Source organism: Physeter macrocephalus, chromosome 6 (genome assembly GCF_002837175.3).
Source record: "Physeter macrocephalus isolate SW-GA chromosome 6, ASM283717v5, whole genome shotgun sequence".
NCBI lineage: Eukaryota > Metazoa > Chordata > Mammalia > Artiodactyla > Physeteridae > Physeter > Physeter macrocephalus.
Window position 1 is genome coordinate 47813821 of NC_041219.1, and position 22591 is coordinate 47836411.

A 22591-nucleotide genomic window follows, 5' to 3' on the forward strand; every position below is an offset into this window, starting at 1 on the left:
TCTGAGCCTCCGTTTGCACTGCTGTCAGCGCGCAAGATACTCCAGCTCTCGGGTCTCATTTTTCTCCTTCCACGGTGCAGAGTACTGAGCAGGTGCATAGTGGGTGCAGAGCGGAGGCGCGCACAGAGTGGGTGCACGGCAGAGGCAAGGTGCACGTCCAGTAAAAAGACGTCAGGGGGCTCCCTCGCTCTCCTCCTTCCTCGGAAATACAGCTACTTCCGCTGATCCTCGTCGTCTGCTGCAGAGCTGCAGAGAGATGAGGAGGAGGCCACCGCACTGGGTGCCACGAGAAGGCCCTCGGTGGCGCCCATGGGTGGCCCGGCCCCCGTGCTGAGCATGAATTACCCCTTCTACGACGTGGCCCGACACGGCATCCTGCAGGTGGCGGGTGAGTCCTAGTTGGGTGGCCGGCTCCCAGGAACACCGCGGTGCCAGTCTTCCTGAGGGCCCTGCGGCATGTGGCGGGCTCAGGAGGGCCGCTCGCCCCAGCTTGGCTGTGCCCATAGCGTGAAAAGCACAGAGGAACAAAGGTACCTGCCAGTGTTTTGAAAACGCGAACGACGCAGCTGTTAGAGCACCACCAAGTGCTCTGGGTAGCCGCCGGGCAGCATCTTTAAAGAGCTCGAGTGCAGGCCAGGATTAAATGGGCTGCTTGGCTAACCCAGGACTGTTAGCCTGCTTCTCATCAAAACAACACTCGGAAGGCAGCGGCGCCACGCCCAGCAGCGGCCGGAGCGGAGTCTCTCTTTTTAAAAATTTTATTTCATTTATTTTTCGTACAGCAGGTTCTTACGAGTTATCTATCTTATACGTAGTAGTGTATATATGTCAATCCAGAGGGGAGTCTATTTTTTTGGGTGGCCGGCTCCCAGGAACACCGCGGTGCCAGTCTTCCTGAGGGCCCTGCGGCATGTGGCGGGCTCAGGAGGGCCGCTCGCCCCAGCTTGGCTGTGCCCATAGCGTGAAAAGCACAGAGGAACAAAGGTACCTGCCAGTGTTTTGAAAACGCGAACGACGCAGCTGTTAGAGCACCACCAAGTGCTCTGGGTAGCCGCCGGGCAGCATCTTTAAAGAGCTGGAGTGCAGGCCAGGATTAAATGGGCTGCTTGGCTAACCCAGGACTGTTAGTCTGCTTCTCATCAAAACAACACTCGGAAGGCAGCGGCGCCACGCCCAGCAGCGGCCGGAGCGGAGTATCTCTTTTTAAAAATTTTAGTTCATTTATTTTCTGTACAGCAGGTTCTCATGAGTTATCTATCTTATACGTAGTAGTGTATATATGTCAATCCAGAGGGGAGTCTATTTTTTTTAAAATTTTATTTCATTTATTTTTTGTACAGCAGGTTCTCATGAGTTATCTGTCTTATACGTAGTAGTGTATATATGTCAATCCAGAGGGGAGTCTATTTTTTTTAAAAATTTTATTTCATTTATTTTTCGTACAGCAGGTTCTCATGAGTTATCTATCTTATACGTAGTAGTGTATATATGTCAATCCAGAGGGGAGTCTATCTTTTTTTAAATTTTATTTCATTTATTTTTTATACAGCAGGTTCTCATGAGTTATCTATCTTATACGTATTAGTGTATATATGTCAATCCAGAGGGGAGTCTATTTTTTTTAAAAATTTTATTTCATTTATTTTTCGTACAGCAGGTTCTCATGAGTTATCTATCTTATACATAGTAGTGTATATATGTCAATCCAGAGGGGAGTCTATTTTTTTTTAAATTTTATTTCATTTATTTTTTGTACAGCAGGTTCTCATGAGTTATCTGTCTTATACGTAGTAGTGTATATATGTCAATCCAGAGGGGAGTCTATCTTTTTTTAAATTTTATTTCATTTATTTTTTATACAGCAGGTTCTCATGAGTTATCTATCTTATACGTATTAGTGTATATATGTCAATCCAGAGGGGAGTCTATTTTTTTAAAAATTTTAGTTCAATTATTTTTTGTACAGCAGGTTCTTATGAGTTATCTATTTTATACGTATTAGTGTATACATGTCAATCCAGAGGGGAGTCTGTTGCATCGCTTTAATTCATCCTGAGGACTCAGGGCCACTCCAGGCACGCTTCTCACATGTGCAGCGTGTTAGTCAGCGTTCCCTAGAGAAACAACCAGTAGGCTATGGAGAGGTATGTATCCGAGGAGATTTCTCATAGGAATTGGCTCTCATGCAATTATGGAGGCTGAGAAGTCCCAAGATCTGCCCTCTGCAAGCTGGAGACCAGGACGTATGTGGTGTAAATCCCACTCCGAGTATGGGTAGGCCTGTGGCTTTTCCAGTCGGAGCACATGGTGAGAGCAGACCCCGGGGTTCCCTCCCTGAGGGCCAGTCCTCTACCCCCCTCCTCCTGGGCCTCACCTTGGTGTCCGGGTTTGTCCCCTCGGCCCTAACTCAGGTTCACACTCCTGTGTGGCCAGCGGCCTAGGGAACGGTTCAGGACCTGGAACCCTTTTTCCTTCTCCTCCAGGAGGTGGCATGTGCCAATCCCGGAACCCCGCCCCCCCAGGCGTCCACTTCAGGTGTACCCAGGCGTCCCTCCCCACCAAGGGCTTCTCCCGGGTGCTGCCTCCCCCAGGGCTCAACATCAGGACCATGGCCAGAGCCAAAGACTCTTATCAAAAAGTAATGTTGGATGATCTCTCATTATTACCTTAAGGGACTGTGTATTTGGCCAGATGGAAACTTTGTAGAATTTTAATTCTTAAGATAGTGTTGGGACTTCCCTGGTGGCACAGTGGTTAAGAATCCGCTTGCCAATGCAGGGGACACAGGTTCGAGCCCTGGTCCGGGAAGATCCCACATGCCGCAGAGCAACTAAGCCCGCGCGCCACAACTACTGAGCCTGCGCTCCAGAGCCCGTGAGCCACAACTCCTGAAGCCCGTGAGCCACAACAACTGAGCCCGCGCGCCTAGAGCCCGTGCTCCGCAACAAGAGAAGCCACTGCAATGAGAAGCCCGCGCACCGCAACGAAGAGCAGCCCCCGCTCGCCGCAACTAGAGAAAGCCCGCGCGCAGCAACGAAGACCCAACGCAGCCAAAAATAAATAAATTAATTAAAAAGATAGTGTTGATTTAAATATTTTAGAGAATTCCCTGGCGGTCCAGTGGTTAGGGCTCTGCGCTCTCACTGCCGAGGGCCTGGGTTCAATCCCTGGTCAGGGAACTAAAATCCTGCAAGCCATGCGGCACAGCCAAAAAATAAAATAAAAAATAAAAAATATTTTAAAGAGTGGTGGTCATCTTCTGAAGCTCCAGTCTGGGTCCGGGGCTCTGAGCTCAGAGGCACATTAGATGTTGGAAAGCAGCGTGGGCAGGGGCAAGTTCCGCCCCAGGATCGGAGGCGGCGGGAGGTATAATCTTAGAGGCAAGTGGCAGAGAAGAGAGAACAGAGGGACATGCCGGACCTGGTCCTGCTGGGTGACTGACAAGTCACCACCTTCACAGCCAGAGCTTCCCTCACAACCGTGCAGACCCCAGCTGGGATTTCCTGCAGGACACAGACAAAACGAGTCTTCAAATCCCCTTTCACTCCTGCAAAAGACAGGTAGCAACCTTAAAATAAAAACCTAAACAAACTCCCACATTAGTCCCAGTGAGATCGCTGATGCCTTTATTACGCGTTTTAATCGTCCTTCACTCTCGGAGCCGATGATGGATGGTGGTGGGCGTGTCACGGGTCTCAGCTCAGGGAATCATTTCTTCATGCATAAACAGGGCTTCTCCTGTCTCGGAGACAGTGAACAATGTCGTGTTGCAAACAGGGAGGGGAGAAGAAGGGGTCGTGAGTTAAACCGATGCCTTGTAGAATTTGCATTTTATTGATAGTTTTCATTTCCCCCATATATCATCATCTTGAAGCCCGTTTCGATACACTGGCCTGTGTTGCCAGAGAGCAGCAAGGGTATCTACTCATCTTGACGGATGTTGTTAATGCAGATGCCCAGCGACTGCTCAGTGAGCGGAAGGGCTGGGGGTCCCGGGACTCCTCATGGCTGCGGAGGAGGCCTCAACGCAGGGGCTGCGGGAGCGCGAAGGCCTCCCCACCCGGAACATGGGGTCCCAGGGGCAGAGGAGGCCGTGGAGGCCGGGCTGGGGATGCTGCCCTTGAAGCCAGCCGGTGGCTCACTTGGCTTCTCTGGGCCTCGACTTCCTCACCCGCGAATGAAACAGCACACCTGGAAGCACCCACCGTCCGGCCGGACACGTGGTAACGGGTCACATTGATTGAGCATCTGCTGTGTGCCAGCTCTGCATGGCTTTATTCAAGCTGTGGATTTAGTCCTTCCTGCTCCCCGAGAAGTCAGTTCTCTTATCCACACGTTGTAGATGAGCAGAGAGGCTGGTCCAGGGCTGCCCGGCTGGCGCGCGGGGCAGGGGTTCTGTCCCGATGGGCAGAGCACCCAGCCTTGGCTCTTCCTCTCTCCCTCCCTCCCTTTTCACTTTTTTTAATGGAAATTTTCAAATGCATCAGAGGTAGAGAGAACAGCATAAGGAACCCAATGTACCCACCGTGGCACTTGTTCCAAGCTGCATAAAAGTTTGTCGAATCTGAATAATGCTGTGATATTAGTTTGGCAGGACATTTAGAAATCTGTTGATGTGAAAGGAAAATGCTGTGAGTTGCCCTTTCAGTTTTGGGGGAGGTAAAATGCCTTCAAGAGTAGCTGACCTTCATAGCTCAGCCTCGTGCAAGTGGATAGACCTTGCAAACAGTATGTGTTCAGTAAGTGTTTATCGAATGAAATCAGTGTTTTTTGTAAACAGGATGCTCATAGGGGAAAGGAACCAGGCCCGACGTGGGCGCTGGGCTTGCATCCTGTACGTCCCTGCCTCAGTGCCTTTGCACATGCTGTGCTCCGCCCAGGGATCCTCCCTACTTTCGTTTGCAGATGGCAGGGCAGGAGGGGCCCACAGCCTGGCCAGAGCCCCTCTTACCCCATTACTGGCTGAACTGAGTCCAGACTCCTCGGGGGGGAATTCATCATTCTGACCCTTACCTGCCAGTTTTGCCCTTGTTTCCACACCCCTTCCATTCTCTGGGCAGGAGCACGTCCCCTCGCCTGGCCAGCACAGGGCCCCCTCATCAGCAGTAGGTCTGAGGTGCCTCTCCCTCCGCCACTGGCAAACTGAGAAACTGTGGGTGGGAGGGAAGTGGGGCCCGAGTGTATGGGGAGGGCCCTGACCTCTGCTGGAGACCCACTATGTCCTGGCGTTAGCCAGAGGGATCTCATTCTTGGACACCGGGTTCCCCGGGTTTTCTGAGAGCCTGACGAGAGACTTCTGGTTGGGAATTTCCTGCTACTCACCCTTGGCCCTCACTGGCGGGGGCATCATGCCCCCGTGCCCGTCCCCCCATCTCTGTGAGGCTCTCCACGCCTCCCTGGGTCCTCCATGTCCCTGGGGCGCTGGGCTGCTCTGTTCCCGACTCTCTCACTGCCACGGGGTGTGGGCATTCAGCTTCCCGCCTCTTCTCAGGTGCCCGCCTGAGGGCAGGGGCACTCGACCGCGGCCAGCAGGACGCTGAGAGGATGGAGGCTGGGTGGTTTCGGTGAGTGAACCTCACTCTTCCCTGCGACCCACCGCACCGGGCAGCTGCTCTCCATACCCACTGGCCTCCCGGGCCTCGCCCACCGCCACGCCATCATCACCTCCCTGAGGGGTCCGTGGTGGAGCCCCAGCCCGTGCCCACAGCCCCCCCGGTGCCCCCCACCTCCTCCTGTGGTCCCTCCCCAGTGAGTGGCCCGGCCACCCAAGCTCTCCGCGGGGGCCTTCTGGCTCCCCACCCCCCGTCGCTGGCCTGCAGGTCTCTGTCTGCCTCCCCCCACTTCCTTCCACCGGGCAGCCTCCCCTCGGGACATCCTGCTGTTGGCCGTCCTCCAGCTGGCATCTGGGCGGGCCTTCCAGTGAGCCCCCGATCGTGTCCCTGACCCTCCTTGCGGGCTCCCCAGGGTCACTAGCCCTCCTCGTCCCAGTAGTCCCGTTCCCTCCTTCCCAGCACCGTCTCCCGTTTGGGCCCCGAAGCTGGGTGGTGTGTCGTGTCGGCGGTGGGCCCCATCCGAGGCCCTGGTCCCTGCTGCTTCTCCCTGCATCTCCAGCCTGGTGGGAGGAGGCGCCTCTGGCACAGCGGACAGTGGGCTGGGGTGCAGGGTCATGGGACACTGCAGTAAAGAATGTGTCTGGCCTTTGTCCCAGTTCCCAGGAGGTAGCCTCTCAATCCTTGGAATTTCCCAAGTGATAGGAGTATCTTCGTGATTCGTGATAGTTTATGTTAGGGGGTGACTCGTGCAGGACCCCTAGATAGTTATGCTCATGAGACGACTCCGGGTGGCGCTTCTGTGCGGGAGAGACCCCCCCATGTGACTAGAGGGTTGGGGCTTTGTGGCCTTGGGGGCACTGGAGACCAAGCTCAGTAAACCAGCTCGACGATTTAATCAGCAGTACCCATGGATAGAATGGATGGATGGATGTGTGGATGGATGGATGGATGGACGGACGGATCGATGGATGGATGGATGAGTGGATGGATGGACGTGTGCATGGATGGATGGACGTGTGGATGGATGGACGGATGGATGGATGGATGGATGGATGGACGTGTGGATAGATGGACGGATGGACGGATGGATGGATGGATGGACGTGTGGATAGATGGATGGATGGATGGATGGATGGATGGACATGTGGATGGATGGACGGACAGATGGATGGAGGTGTGGATGGATGGATGGATGGATGGATGGTTGGACGTGTGGATGGATGGATGGATGGATGGATGGATGGATGGATGGATGGACATGTGGATGGATGGATGGATGAGTGGATGGATGGATGGACTTGTGGATGGATGGATGGACGTGTGGATGGATGGGTGGATGGGTGGATGGATGGATGGACGTGTGGATGGATGGATGGGTGGGTGGATGGATGGATGGATGGATGGACGGACGGACGGATGGATGGACGGATGGATGCATGGGTGGATGCATGGGTTGCTGCCAATTGATTGGATCGTGATTCGGCCAGTCATGCCTATGTAATGAAACCCCAACAATTGCGCTGGACACAGCGGCTCAGTGGAGCAGTTTGGTGCTAATGGCGTGTGGTCGATGTCCTGACTGCATGGGGAGAGGGCACACAGGTTCCATGGCCGGGACCTGCGACCCCCCCACCCGACTCCCCTGTGTATCTCCCTTCTTGCCGGGTCCTGATTTGTATTCTTTATAATAAAACTAATTGTAAGTACAGCGCTTTCCTGAGTTCTGTGAGCCGATGAATTATCGGTTGTGAGGGGGGTGGTGAGAAGCTCCGAATCCGTAGGCAGCTGGTCAGAAGCAGGGTGGCCTGGGGACCCCCGACACATAGCTGCTGTCTGCAGTGAGGGCCGGCCTGGGGCGGACGACGGCCCCACCTGTGAAGTCACTGCAGGTGTGGACGTGGCTGATAGAGCCCTGGCTGCTTCTCCGAGAGGGGCTTGCAGAGCTGGGCAGACACTCCCCCCACGCCGTCCCTGTCCCTTCCCCTGGACCATGGGGCCAGGCAGGGGCCATACCTGGTCTTTTCGCTCCAGAGCTGGTCTTCCGTTCACCAAACCACTCCGCACGTCCCCGAGACTCTCCACTTGGCCCAGTGCTAAAAACGCTCCTCGTTTTTTTGTTTTCGACATTTCTACGTGGATGTTGGCTTCCCTTTCAGCCCCCGGGGCATTCAGTTTCATGTTCCTTCAGTAGCTGCACAAATAATTCATATCTTCAGAAGCGAAGTCGTCCTTTTCCCTTCCCTCTCGCAGATGAGCACGGGCTCAGGTGAGCCGTGGAGCCCTGGCCTCCAAGACGGTAGAAACACTGTTTGGAAAACACTTTGTACTTCCAGGGAAGGTTTTTGTGCCCGAAAATGCCCATCTGGCAAGGGAAGCAGATCAATGTGTGGGTTCCAGGGCAGAACTTTCAACAGGAGCTTTCTAAACAAACAGAAACCATGACCAGAATTCTCAAGGAACCTGTGAAAAGGCCGCTGTCTTTGGAAACCGAAACGACTGTCAAATTCCGAACGTTCCAGTGGCCTGCAGGCTCCGGGGAGAAGCCGACGTGTCATACATAACAAACAGCTGTCCTGGCCGGGCAGCAGGCGGGACTCCGAGGGCACGTGATGTGTGTGGGTGTGCGCACACGTGTGTGACCTTGACCCGCCCTTCAGAGCCGGCCGGCGACGAGGGTGCCCTGCTGTCGTTCTTCTCATTTTAAGTAAAGGTCTGAGAACAGTCGTAAATGCTTGTTCACTGCAAGTTAAAGTGAGTTCAGAATCGCGTACACTTCTGGAGGGGCACCCTTCTATTTTCTCCGGGCTCTGATACTCTTCCTATAACCAGTCCTTCCGTCAATCAGTAAACGATTGCTGGACGGCAGCCAGCGTGTGCTCTGGGGATGCAGGTGGTGGTGAAGGTGACCTCGGCTAAGGTACCCAGAGCGTCAGGTCGTAGGTGCCCGTCGGGCAGGTGCCGCCAGCGCCTCCCCTCAGCCTCCCGTGCCTCTTGGCTCAGGTGGGCTGGTCCAGAGGCTGCTGGTTTTGGGGATGGCCCCCAGCTGTGGCAAGAGACAGCAGCCTCGGGTGTCGGGGCGGGACCAGGGCTCGCGGGCCGTCCGCCTCGGAAGACGAGTCGTCGCGCTCTGCCGCTGCCGGATGCCCCGCCTCTCGCGAGCTCAACCACAGGCGGCTGCTGGGCTAAGTCTGCCCTGTGCCCCCTCCACGCCCCCGCCTTGCACACACCCCCTCCGTAGGCCGCCCTCCCCACCCCACTCCCGTGCGTGTCCCCCCTCCCTGTGCAGGTGCCTCTCCGTCGCTCTCGGCGCAGAGCGGACGTGCCAGGTCAAAGGCTCACAGACAGACTGGCCAGCAGGTCCCCAGGTGGATGTCACGTCAGTGCCAGGTCACCAGTCCCACCCGCAGGACTGACGTCTTCCCCCCTGGCCTCGGGTGGCTTTAGGTCCACAGACTTGAGCTCTGGACTCAGGGCCCTTTTATTTTTTAATTCATTGATTTATTTGGTCTCGCCATGCGGCTCGCGGGATCTCAGGTCCCCAACCAGGGATTGAATCCCTGGCCGCGGCAGTGAAAGCCTGGACTCTTAACCACTCGGCCACCAGGGAGCTCCCTCAGGGCCCCGTGAGGCCTCCCCCTGCCTCCCTCACGGCCTCCCTCCCAGAGCCGCACAGGCCGCCCTCTGCACTTGCGTCATTTCCTGCTGCTCGGAAGGCTGCGCCTCCCACTGCCCTGCCGTGGCCTCAGCTGCCCTCACCCGCCTCCCTCCCGCCCCCCTCTGCTGGGGCTGCACGCTCTTGTGCGGCCACGCTGCTCGCGGGGCCCCCTCCCTGGCCGGGTCCCTCGGGTGTCCTGAGAGCTGGCGAAGTCCCGACTGCGGCCCAGAGTCACCCGGTTAAGCGGGCGGCCTCGGGTCTGGTGACAAGCTTGGCCTGGGGAGGAGGGCAGCTCCTGGTCCAGGGCCACCGAGGCTGCTTGACGTCAAGCGAAGTGCCCTCCCGCCCAGCAGCTCTTGCTGGGGGTCGAGCCCTCGCTCAGGTTACCTGCAGGGGCCAGGCGCCCGGGGGGCTCGCGTCCCACGCTTGGGACACCCTTGCGCCCGGGGGGCTCGCGTCCCACGCTTGGGACACCCTTGCGCCCGGGGGGCTCGCGTCCCACGCTTGGGACACCCTTGCGCCCGGGGGGCTCGTGTGGGTGCTCCGGGCCTCGGACTGTGGTCCCCGACAGCGTGCCGGCTGCGTTTCACTCAAGCAGCCTGACCCCAGCCCGCGTCTGGGCGTGCCTGGGAATGTTTGTGTCCCCCGGTGAGGGACAGAGAGGAGGGAAGGCTGGCCGGGGGCAGAGTCACCCGCTGCTGGGCCGGCTCGGGGACCACAGCGCCGGGGGCTCGGCCGGGGCTGCTCCCGGGCCCCCTTCCCTCTCGACCGCGGAAGCCCCGCTTGTCCACCCGCAGCGTGGTGCCCAGCGGCCGTGGCCTGGGGCCCGCAGCTCAGAGCGAACAAAGGCACAGTTGGATCATAGGAGCATCTGGAAGCCTTTGGGCTGCTTGTTTCATGAGACTACCCCTGACCCAGGCATCCGACCTAGTTTGTTAAAGAATCTTCCAAGAGCTGCTGCAGATAGAATGGCGACAGCAAGAGCCTTGCCGGCAGCGGGTGCCCAGAGGGTCTTTAGCCGCTTCTGCGGCCGCGTGATGGGCTTGGCCGCGGAATTCGCGAGGTGAGCCGGAATCCCGGGCAGCCCGTTACCCCGGCCGGTGAGCTGCCCTCCCCGGAGGCGCTCCCCGCCACCTTCTGAGCAGCTGACACTGCTCTCGGCCCACTCTGTGTTTACGGAGCACACAGGACAGAGGACGCCCGATCCCGGAGAATTCGTACCCTGCGGTCCTCTGAGATTGGGCGCGTTCCATTGCCAGATTATTCCTTTTGCGGCCTCAAATAATCCGTGGCCTGTGGGTCAGCTCTCACCGAGGGTACCACTGCTGGGCCAGGGATGAGTCGAGGATCTGTTTTCTTATAAAGACAGAAGTACCCCCGACAGACAGAAAGCAGGTGGGGTTACTGGCAGTGGCAGAGAAGGAGGAATGTTTGCCTAACGGGTATGGGCTGTCTTTGGGGCAATGAGGACGTTTTGGAACCGGATGGAGGTCGTGATCGCACAATGTTGCGAATGTACCAAATGTCACTGAATTGTTCGCTCTAAGATGGTTAATGTTAAGAATTTCACCTCAATCCAAGAAAAAGTACCTCTGACAACAACTGATACATTGCGCTCTTTCCAGGCTCCGGCCTCAGAAACCTTCACCACCAGATGGAAGTGGTAAGCATGGCCGCTGTGAACGGTTGTGTAGGTTGTTCACTGCCCAAGGGCATTGACATGAAGGGCTGCTATCAAGCGGGTCTCTCCTCACCTAGCGCCGGAAGGCGTCTGCCGGAAGGAAGGAGCACCTGATTCCACTTGACTCAGAGGTGCTCTGTGGGCTTCTCGGCTGCGATAGGATGAGCCCTAATGCTTAGTCTTTTCCACGGCTTCTCGGGGAAAAAGTGACACCATGGACACCATCCTCCCTCTCCCCATCCAAGTGGGTGGCTCTCCTGCGGCCAGATGTGCGCTCCTACTTCTGAGGTGGGTGAAGAAACCAGTCCTTGTCCTTGAAGCTCAACCAGTTGATTTAGTTCCTGACTTCCTAGGCTGAGCACGCACGCAGACATGTTGAGATCCCAAGAAGAACTCGGCCCGTTGTGGGCAGAACCCGGGGGCAGGGGAGAGGTGCCTGCTTTCACCACAAGTGTCCAGTGTGGGTAAGGGAGCCGGGCAAGGACATCTTCCTATTTCTCCTTTCTTGAAAAAGTTGAGAAGTGCAAGAGCGACCGTCCTTTCAGGAATGAGGAGGCGTTCTCAACGGCTCAAGGACTCTCTGTGTGAACTCAGAGATCTCCATCTGGGCTCCGTCCGGGGAAGGATGGGCTCAGTGAATTGTGCCCCAAGGGCTTGGGCCAAAGGACCTGCGCCCGGGTGAGCCTGGGCATTGAAGTTGCTTCCACATCTCGCTGAACCCGAACCACGTACTGTGTGAGGTCAGCATTGCGCCATTTTTACATCAAAGCCGATGATGGCTGGGGCTACGTGGCTTTCTGGGGGCAGGACAGTGTGGGTCAGAGGGTGAACTCCGGAGCCAGGCTGCTCCCTTTGGACCCTGGCTCTGCCCCTTACTGGTTCTCCTCTGCCAGCCTCAGCTGACTCCTCTGTAAAATGGGCATGTTTGTACCTGCCTCATGGGGGTGGTTGTGAGGATTAAATGAATGGGTAAATACGTGCAAAGGGCCTGCAGGTCACATAGTCAGCGCTTTGGGTGGAGGGTACTCTGATGTTGTTTAGAAATCACAGCAGCGAAGTAGACGCTGACGTCTTCCTTTTGAGCAAGGGAAAGATCCCACTGCGTTGTCCCGGCCGTGCGGGCGGCCGAATGCTGGCAGACGGCGGAGGCTTCTGGGGTCTTCTCCTCAAGCAGTACTGGGGTTCTTGTCCACCCGAGCACCCAGCCCACACCGTGGACCCCAGAGCTCCGGCGGGCCGCGTTTGCACGGCTCTCGGTGAAGGCAGCTGTGGTCCCACCACAGACTTGGAGAAGCCAGGCCTGAATTCCTGGAGCGCCAGGCCGGATTAATTACCGGATGGGCTTCTAGGTAATGAATGACTCGGGCGACGTGACATGCGAGAACTTGGCCGGAGCAGCTGGAGCTCGGGAGCCAGAGTGCTGATGGGGTCAGGGATGGCCCTTCTGCAGCTCATCTACAGGTGGCCCGCGAAGCCTTTTTAAGCGGGTCACGTAGGCGTGGCCGGGGAGGAGCAGGGCTCTGCAGCCCTGAGAAGTGATCACTGGATTTGTAGAGCTTATCCTGTGAGGTCAAATGACAGAAGCCGAGCAGAGCCAGGACCTGCTTTCCAGTAAAAATAAATGTTAGCTAATCTGGAAAGAAGGGATTGCTTGCTTCTAGAAATCCAGCAGAACAGCAGGGAGTCAGAGGCGGAGGGACTGAGTTAGTCCCGGGTTTGAATCCCAGTTCATCCTCTGTGTTAGTTTCCTGTGGCCGTTATAATAAGTTACCCAAAACTGGGTGCCGTGAAACAACAGACTTATTCTCCCACGGTCCTGGGGGCCAGGAGTCTGAAAGCAAGGTGTCCTCAGGCCTGCAGTCCTAGGGGGAGCTCCGCCTCCAGGGGAGGAGCCTTCCTTGCCCCTTCTAGCTTCTGGTGGCTGTCGGCCACCCTTCACCCTCCCGGGCTGGTGGCCGCATCACTCTGTGCTCTGCCTCTGTCTTCACGTGGCCGTCTCCCCTCCGCGACTTGCACTCCTTACAGCCATCTTCTCAGGATACGAGTGATTGCAGTCCGCGCCCTCCTGTATGATCCAGGATAAACTCCTCCTCTCAAGATCCTTATCTTAATCACATCTACTAAGACACTTTTCCAAGTAAGGCCACATTCATGGGTTCCGGGGATTTGACGAGGATGTCTTTTGGGGGCCGTATTCAGGCTACCACATCCACTCACTGGCTGTGTGACCTTACGTAAGTTACTTAATGTCTCTGAGCCTCAGTTGTCACCTAAGAAATGAGGGCTGGGCCCCCCTGCATGTGGATTCTGAGTGTTGCCCTGGACATGTCCCCAAATGGCCTGGCGCTGGCACCCGCTGGGTGACCATAGTTTCCACTGTGGGGAAGGCATATTTGGTTTCAGCGATGGTGAGGTTTTCATAACTGCGTCCTGTGCTTTGGGCCCAGGTATTCGAAGTACACGCTGGACCAGTACGTGGAGAGCGCTTACACCGTTGTCTGCTTCCACTATGGGCTGAACAGCCAGAACAAGCCGTCCCTGGGCTGGCTCCAGAGCGCCTGCAGAGAGTTTGACAGGAGGTGGGTGCCCTCCAGCTTTGCGGGGGACATCAGGGTGCAGGCTGAGTGAGGGGGAGGCTCAGGTGACAGGAGGGGTCACGGCTGTGCACTGGGGGAGGGCGGGATACCGGGGCCAGGAGGGGTGTTAAGTTGACCGCCCTTCAGGGCCAGGGGCCTCTGTCCACCGTTTTCATCTGGGGCAGGGCGGGCACACACGTTCAGAAAGGGCGAGACAGTCAGCGTCTCGGCTTTGGGGACCACTGCGTCTCTGTCGCCACCTCTCGACTCTGCCGTAACGTCTGGAAGCAGCCGAAGACCATGCATAAACAGATAGGCGGAACTATTTATTTATGGACACTGCCATGTGAATGTCATGCCATTTTCACAGATCATGAAATATTTTCTTTCAATTTTTTTCAACCATTAAAAATGTAAAGCCATTCTCAGCTCGTGGGCTGTACAAAAGCAGGCGCAGGCTGGACTGGGCTCAGGTACCCTAAATTACTGACCCTGACCCAGTGACTTGTTGGCAGAGAAATACAACAGTACACTGTCCTTCAAGGACCTTAACACCTGCGCAGCGCTGTACAGTTTGCAAGGGGCTTTCTGGTGTCTCGTGTCAGTGAGGTGGACACACGTGTTACAGATGAGGATACACGGGCCCCAGGCGGCAGGTGTCTCCCCCAGGTCCCTCAGCAGATGTGCAGCAGGCCTGGGACCTCAGCCGAGACCCCGTCCCCCCTCCTACTCTCTCCGAACCACCTGGGGACAGCCTGGAGCTGGTGGGGTTTTTCCCGAGTGACGTCTTGCATGGCAGTCAACTTTGCAGTGTATTTGGCTAACAGGTGGCCCTGCTGGGCGTTAATGTTGAAATCCTGGATGCCTCTGGCTTTTCCTTCTTCCAAGTCCTTTCAAACCTGTACGGGAAATCTTCCTAACAGACATTTGAGTCAGTGAAACAGTGGCAGGCGGCGCCTGATTTCCCAAAGCCCTGCCTCCTGACTGCCTTTCGGGTCCTGCTGTCACCGTCGATCAAACCTTTAGAGGAATTTCTTGGTTTTCTGTCCTCTGTCGTAGGGAAAGTTTTGTTGCTTCGCTTTGCAGTCATGTATCTGGCACTGTATGGGCTGGCCCTGCGGGGCAGTGAGAGACGACCAGGCCCCGGCTCTGGCCTCCCCCATGAAGCCTTCCTGGGTTGTCCCAGGAGAATCAGTGGCCCCTCCCCTGCCGCCTCACTGTCCCTGAGCAGACAACGTATCTGCAAAACAGTGCGTTTGTGAACAAGTCTGCCTCCTGTGTCTGGCTGCAACCCCCTGACCCATCTCTGCATCCCCCGTCCGTGGAAAAGGGTCTGCACGTGGCAGCCTCTCATTAAATGTTGGACGGGAGGATGGAGGAGAGAGGTGGAGCCAGCAGTGAGTACCAACCTTCCAGCTGGGACAATCAGAGAGGCTGCATGGCGGAGGCAGCCTTTGAGTGGCCCCTAGAGTGATGGGCAGGCCGTTGCTAGGTGGCAGACACAAGAAAGAGGAAGGTGGGCTGAGGCTCTGTGGGTGGGAGGGCTGGACTGGAGGGTTCACACGGGGAACCATGGAGGGAGGCGGCAAGGGGCAGGGGGCGTGCTAAGGAGGCCAGGCTTTGTTTGGGAGGCAGTGGGGAGCCAAGCAAGGTTCCTGAGGAAAAGCAAGTGACATGTTCAAGGTGGCCCTTTCCAGAAGCTCAGCCTGACAGCAGAAGGATATGTGTATGTAGCCCTGTCTGGAGCTGAAACAGTTACATTTTCAAATGGAAGGAGGCAAACTTGTTCTGTGTCTCTCCCACACCCCTCAAAGGTGGTCTGGGGGCCGGGGTAGGATTACAGACCTTGGCTTGATGGAAGCCAAAAGGAGGGGCATCCTAGGCTTCAAAACCACCTAACAGTGAAGTATCTGCTGGAGGCAGTGAGTTCCCCATCACTGAAGGTATGTAAGCGGCGCTCCAAATCGAATTTGATGAGCTGTATACAGCAAGGATTTTCCATCCGCCATCACTGCACCCCGGTGGGTTTCCTGCATCCTTTTCTGTTCTCTCTGCTGTCGACCTCTCATCTTCTGTTCTCATTGACTGTTCTGCCAGGTTGCTCCTTTAAGAGAGAACCATCCACACGGGAATGTCCGTGACCCCCTTCCAGGAGTGCTCGCCTTTGCTAAGGAGCTCCTGCCATGGGTGGCGCCTGAGGGAGGCCACCTTCCCGTAGGGATGGACTTTGTGGCAGTTGTGGTCTGGGTCCCTGGACCACCCGGAAGTCACTGCAACTGCCCTCCTCCGAATCGCAAGCTTTTCTTTTTGTAATTAATTAGTATTCCTTTGGGAGATACTTTGAGCCTATATAAATATCCTGCTCCTCATCAAAGTTTCATGTGCTAGCTGTGGCCTCCATTGCCATTTCTTGGCTTAAGTGTTACTAAGCTGGGTGCCAACCGGTGGTTGGGGCTCTTAACTGGCATTTTACTGTAAGGAAGGGCTTTCCCTTCTGGTTTATTTATGTCAATATGGACATGTGATTTCCCATTTTATTCAATGGGTTATAATCCACGACTACGTTTATCGTAATGCTCAAATTGTTCAAGTTTGGCCAAGTGGGCTCCAGCCTGGCTCCTGTGTCCCTCAGACACGTCCCCATCCCTCCGGGCACTGCCTTTACTTTCTAGAACGACGAGATGCTCCAGGCACATCTTACACGGTCCTCACCCAGCCTGGGAATCCGCCATTTCTCTGGGGCCCCGGTTCCTCTTAGGGGAGGATGCTCCTAGGGACCCGGCCCTGGAAGCAGCGTGTTAGCTGCTGTCGGGGCAGTAGGGCTCCCAGGCTATGGACAGTCGGTGTGTGTGTGCACGTGCGGGCGTGGGTGAGTGTGTATACTTACATAGACATACGTACGCACACACACCAACACCGGTCTTCATGTTCACACTTACCTGTTCCTACTGGTACCTGTGCGTTCACACCGACATCTATACTAGTCCCTGTCCCGCCCTGCAGGGCGGGCTCCTTCCTGTTTTCTCCCTTTCTGCATTTGGAACGTCTCTTCTCTGAGACTGGCACCCGTTACCCGTACTTGGCCCACATTTGACTAATCTGCGTGGCCGCCTCTCACTCACTGAGGCTCTGTTACCGCTCGGGCTGCCCTGCCCCCGCACAGCACCTGCCCATGTCCCCTGCGCTGACGCCCGCGCCAGGCCGCCGTCACCGCCACCTTCCTGCTCCCACACGTGGCTGCGAACGTTGGGTCCCCTCTCAGCCCTCTGGCTCCAGTGCTCGGCCACCACCGTCCTCACCCTGCCCGGGCCCAGACACCTCTCGCTGGGGCTTTGCCACTCCCTGCCACCCCCCTTCCCCAGTCTCGCTTACTAACCGGCCCCTGGGGGGTTGGGGAGACCGATTTGTAACGTTTGCAGATTTCCACGGTGTCACTCCTGCCACTGTGGCCAGTTCCGAGCAGCCAGCGTGACCCCACTGGACAGAGACCGGGAGGAAACGGGTGGCCATCCCCTCAGTGGGGCCCTCCACCCCTTGGATGCAACAGGCGAAACAGCTCAGGAGCACAGAGAATAGGAACTGTAGTAAAGTGATCGGGAATTGATGAGGTTGGAACATTTATGACCTATGTGTTTCATATGATTTACTTAATTGTCAGTTGATATTATTATTTTTTAAAAATAAATGTATTTATTTATTTAGTTTTGGCTGCGCTGGGTCCTCGCTGCTGCGCGCGGGCTTTCTCCAGTTGCAGAGGGCAGGGGCTGCTCTTCGTTGCGGTGTGTGGGCTTCTCTCGCTGCAGAGCACGGGCTGTAGGCGCGCAGGCTTCAGTAGTCGTGGCGCACGGGCTTAGTCGCTCCGCGGCACGTGGGATCTTCCCTGGCCAGGGCTCAAACCTGTGTCGCCTGCATCCGCAGGTGGCTTCTTAACCACTGCGCCACCAGGGAAGTCCCGTACGTTGATATCATTGAATAACGGCTCTTTTTCACAGCTGGCTCCCCAAACTGCTGAAATTCTGACTGTCGGCTCTTGTAAGTGGGAAGAGCCGGCTTGAGGGTGTCCCCGGCTGACCCCAGTGTGGACGCCCTCCGCCCTCCTTGGACACGGACTCCCTCCCTGCCAGGTCACCGGCCCCCTGCTGGCCCTAGCAGGCCCCGACGTGCCCACTGCCTCCCTCCTGCCCGGGTGGATGCCAGCCTTCTTGGCTTGGCCTGATGGCTCTGGACTCAGTTATTCAGGAAGGAGGGAGGGAAGCAAGCTAAGATGGGCCTCGTTGAACTGGCTGCCTAGCGCTGTCGCGTGGGGGGGGCGGGGGGGGTGGCCGTGGCTCCACCGTCGCCCGGGGTCAATTCCCAACAGAGGAGGAGCTGTTGCCAAGGCTGCCGCTGAGTTTGTCCCTGCCCCCAGCCCCAGCGTGAGCACCTGTACGTGGGGGCTCTGTACACCTTGCAAACTGTAAAGTGCTGTGCGCACTGCCAGTGGCGGGCATGGGGTCCTGATTTCTCCTTCTGTTCCTGGTTCTATGTCCTTCAACTGGCTGTCAGGACACGGAAGGTTCTGAGGCTCACCGCGGAGGCCACGGCTTCGCAGTTACTCAGCTCAGGGTGCGTCTGTGTCTTCGTGCTCTGACGTCATCTCACTCTCCCACCTTAGGTGCAAAAAGAACTTGAAGGCCCTCTGGTTCGCGCACCCCACCAGCTTCATCCAAGTCCAGTGGAACATCCTCAAACCCCTCCTCAGGTACGGGCCGCTCTCCGTGGGGATCTGGCCGGGGGGAGGGGGCCGGCCTTCCCCGTCCGGGCACCGGGGAGGTTCTGTCTCTGGGTTCCCGCCTACCCCGTGGCTACGGCGGGTCGCAGGGCTGATGGTCATGAGCAGGAGGGCCCGCTCCTGCGCCTGGTACTTTAAAGCCCCCCACGGCCTGAGCACCCACCTTATGTGTGCGCCTGTGTCGGGGGTCCTGAGACCACCCCCAGGCTCAGGGACTCCCCACGAGGACTCCCAGGACTCGGGAAAGCTGTCACACTCACAGCTCTGGTCTTTACCGAGACAGGATCCGGGTAGAATCCGGGAAAGGCACGTGGTGGCGCGCGGGCAGCCCGGGCCCTGGTCCCCGCAGCGCCCCGTCTTCTGCGGGGGGCCCGGGGCATCGCGCAGGCCGGCTCAGTCCCCCGGCCACGACGTGCGTCTGGAGCGGGGTGTTGTTCACCCCGGAAGCTGGCCTGAGCCCTGTGTCCCGTCACTTAGACGGCTACGGTGTGGCCCAAGGCCCCGCCCTAAATCACATTGGCACAAACAACCCCAGGCCCAGGGACAGAGACGCTGTCATCAGCCAGGACATCCCAGGGGCGTAGGGGTCACCTCCCGGGAGCTGGTCAGCGGTCGTCCTCTCTTTGAGACGAGCGAGTTTGGGCAGCGCACGCCCGCCGAGTCGGCCCTTCCGCACACACGCCCGACAGAAAGCCCGAGCCGTGGCTTCAACCTGCCTCCTTCGCATCCTGACTCTTTCCTCCGGACGATTTCTTCCTCAGACTCAGGAAGCAGCAGCGGGGGTGGTGAGGCCACAGGGGCTCTGCCAGGGCCACACGGCACCTCCTCTTTCCCTCCATTTATTTTTTTTGTGGTCCGCGGGCCTCTCGCTGTTGTGGCCTCTCCCGTTGCGGAGCGCAGGCTCCGGACGCGCAGGCCCAGCGGCCACGGCTCACGGGCCCAGCCGCTCCGCGGCGTGTGGGATCCTCCCGGACCGGGGCACGAACCCGTGTCCCCTGCATCGGCAGGCGGACTCTCAACCACTGCGCCACCAGGGAAGCCCTTTTTTTTAAAAAAATAAATTTATTTATGTATTTATTTTTGGCTGCGTTGGGTCTTCGTTGCTGTGCGCGGGCTTTCTCTAGTTGCGGCGAGCGGGGGCTACTCTTCGTTGCGGTGCGCGGGCTTCTCATTGCGGTGGCTTGTCTTTGTTGTGGATCATGGGCTCTAGGGTGCAGGCTCAGTAGTTGTGGCACGTGGGCCCAGTAGCTGTGGCTCGCGGGCTCTAGCGCGCAGGCTCGGTATTTGTGGCGCACGGCCTTAGTTGCTCCGCGGCATGTGGGATCCTCCCGGACCAGGGCTCGAACCCGTGTCCCCTGCATCGGCAGGTGGATTCTTAACCACTGCACCACCAGGGAAGTCCCTTTTCCCTCCATTTTGACTGTATGCACCTGGCACAAACTGTTTGCACAGCACCACGCCATGATAACGAGGCCCACAGACGCGGTTTTCTCACAGCGGCTCCGGCCCTGTGCCTGCCAGAGGGAGGGGCTCCCAGCGCAGGAGGCCCCAGGGGGGCACGAGGGAGGTTGGGACACTCAAGTGAGACCTGTGTTGGAGTTCTGACCCCCAAGCCTGTAAGATAAGCTTGTGTCGTTTTAAGCTGTTAGGTTGCAGTGGCCACAGGACCCTCATGCACCTGGCCTCTCCGCGTGCCACCCTTGCAGCATTCGTACCTTGGCACCGCTCAGGGTCTCATCAACCCGCTCGCCTCTCACTTAGCGAGCGAGTACACACGTACCCGCGCTCACATGTGCGCACACACCCCCTTCTGTGACCCCAGATCGCTGTCCAGGGCCCGAAGCTGCCTCCTGAGCCCCCTCCGCTCTCTGGGCCAGCTCTGGGACTTGAGCAGGGACTTACCAGAGGAACCCCGTGCCCCCCACTGCCCCCTTCAACATGCAGACCCCTGAGCCCTGTACATGCACACAGGTGTGTATTTTCCAGGCTACGCAGAATCCCCGCTTTGAGGAAGGGCTTCTGGGGAGCTCTGAGATGCTCTTCCTGTTAATAAATCCTGCTGCAACCCTCAGGCCAGATCGGAAAGCTGCGGAAGGCTTAAGTCCGATCTCCTTCCGGAACTGAAGCTTCTTAGGAGGTGGTGCAGTCGAGGTCCGAGGGCTGCCCCGCCAGGGGTCTGAGCCCTTCCTTATCCCAGAGAGCCTGGCCGTGTGGTCCCAAGAGAGGGTGACGCGATTCTCGGATCTCCAGGCTCCACTCAGAGAATTCCTGGAACAGTGGACTTGAGTCAGCTTCCGTTTAACACGGGGAGTGATTTTTGTGGCCAGAGAGCTCGTTTCATTTCACTAGAATTCCCTGCCCGCTTTCCCACCTGGGTGCCTGCGCTGCAGACACACACCTGCTGGGAAGGTGGACTTCTGTTCTTCTGTTTAGTTTAACCAGGACCAGCACGCTGGTGCCGCAGCGGATGAAGCGAGAAAGCCAGTCCTTGTTACCCTGCTGCCCAAGAAGATAGTTCAGATGTTCTTCTGTTTACTGGAGCTGTTATTCACCTTAGAAAAGCTCCAAGATTCCTAGAAGCCTGTAAAGTTCTTGGGGAAGAAACCACCCGCTTTTTGCTGTGTTGCAGCGTGGCAGCCTAGGTGGGGTGGTGGGTCTGGAGCCAGACCTCCCGGGCTTGCCTGTGGGCTGCCCTCGACCATCCGTCACCCTGGGCAACAGATGCCACCTCTCTCTGCCTTGGTTTCCCCTTGTGGCTGGCGATGCCACTTAAGTCGCTTTATCCCTATAACAGTTCACTGACTTAATACGCGTGGAATGTTTAGAGCAGGGCCTGATGGCAGATGCTCACTGTTAGCTTCTAGTGTTGTTTAAAAGTATTTTTATTATCTTTTTGTGATTAATTACAATATTAATTATAATATCTGTGATTAATTAATGTACCTTATGTGCCAGACACCCCAAAACAATCCTATGAAGTCAGCTGTATTTTCCCTCGTCCAAAGGAGAGGAGATTGATGCTCAGAGAGGTTAAGGAGTTTGTCTGAGGTCACACAGCAAGGCAGGGCTTGGCCGGCATTCCCCCTGAAGCCTGTGTGGTTCTCTCTCTTATCCTGCAGAGATCAGGGTTGGGGGTCCTGGGACTCCCCTGCCTGTTGGCTGTCACGTGGCTCCCCACCCGAGCCCTGGAGTCCTTCACTGAGAGTGGAAGGAGAAGTGAACGAGCCCAGTGGCTCTCCACTGCCCACCCACCGCCTGACACAGACGCTCTGGAGGCAGGGCTGACGAATCCACCGCGCGCCCGCGTTGGGATCTCCTCGATGGGCTGCGAAGAGGCCCTTCTCTGGGTGTGAGAGGCAGGAAGGCGGCCCTGCCTGCATCTGCAGAACCTGGTGTCCAGCAAATGCCTGGCTGGCTTGGGGTCGGAGGCGGAACAGGCAGAAACGCAGAGAGAAAGCTGAAGGGGGCTCCTGTGTGGGCGGGAGTTTGCACGAGGGCCTTCCCTGCAGCTCTAAAGCCGACACCTCTGTCCCCGCAGCCGGCTCATGCCAGGCCCCCTCTGTCAGTGCTGGTGGCTAGGGGCCTGGGCACCCGGTCTGACTCCCCCTCGTCCACTAGGGGGAGCCGGTGCCCGCGGTTCGGCCTCCCGTGGGCTCTGGGCTCCAGCGGGTCAGAGATAAGACAGCTGTTTTGGTTATGCAAGGTGAGGAGGTTCTAGAGACCCTGCAGGACAGCGGAGAGCCTGGGCTGACGTTGCGTCACGCACTTGAGATGTCCTGGAGAGGGTGCATCTCGTGTCGTGTTCCTACCACACACACACACACGCACACACGCACGCACATACAGCAAAGGGGCACGAGGAAACCTTTAGAGGCTATGGTTACGCCCGTTACCTGGTTGTGGCGATGGTATCACAGTGTACGCACACGTCCAGACTCATCGAATGGTGCACATGAAATACATCCAGCTGCGTGTGTGTCAGTGATATGGCAGGGAAGCTGTAAACAGCGGAGCAGTCAGGTGGCGGTCGTTTACGAGGAGCAGGCTGGGCCTGGCGTCGAACTTCTCACCCAGCCGAGCCTCCTGTTCTTCTCCCCTCTTTGCAGCTGGGGAAACCGAGGCTCCTTACTAGTCGTCGTCCCAGGTCGTGATGTCTACCAGGCGTCAGACGGCGGACCAGCGTATGTAAATAGCCTCACCGCGTGTGTAGGAGAAGCCCTGCTTTCGAGGGGATGCGAGTGGACTCGGCCAGCACTTGCCTGTGTTGTGCTCCTTCGAGGGCCCCAGGGTGACCGTCCTGGAGAGAAATCAGAGGGTGTCTTGCTGGGTCCCCACCGTCATGAAGATGTGACCTCA

The 22591-nt window shown here is 57.2% G+C and overlaps 1 protein-coding gene across 1 annotated transcript in view; it reads left to right on the forward strand.

The window, feature by feature from the left end:
* Nucleotides 1–294: 294 nt before the first annotated feature.
* Nucleotides 295–22591, forward strand: part of ARHGAP8 (Rho GTPase activating protein 8) — a 39428-nt gene continuing 17131 nt past the window's right edge. Inside the window, 8 exon segments of the mRNA XM_028491473.1 lie at nucleotides 295–395; nucleotides 8653–8695; nucleotides 8697–8731; nucleotides 13333–13467; nucleotides 18119–18205; nucleotides 20362–20461; nucleotides 21355–21582; nucleotides 21854–21904. Coding sequence (XP_028347274.1) covers nucleotides 310–395; nucleotides 8653–8695; nucleotides 8697–8731; nucleotides 13333–13467; nucleotides 18119–18205; nucleotides 20362–20461; nucleotides 21355–21582; nucleotides 21854–21904 — 765 coding nt within the window. The 5' untranslated portion in view covers nucleotides 295–309.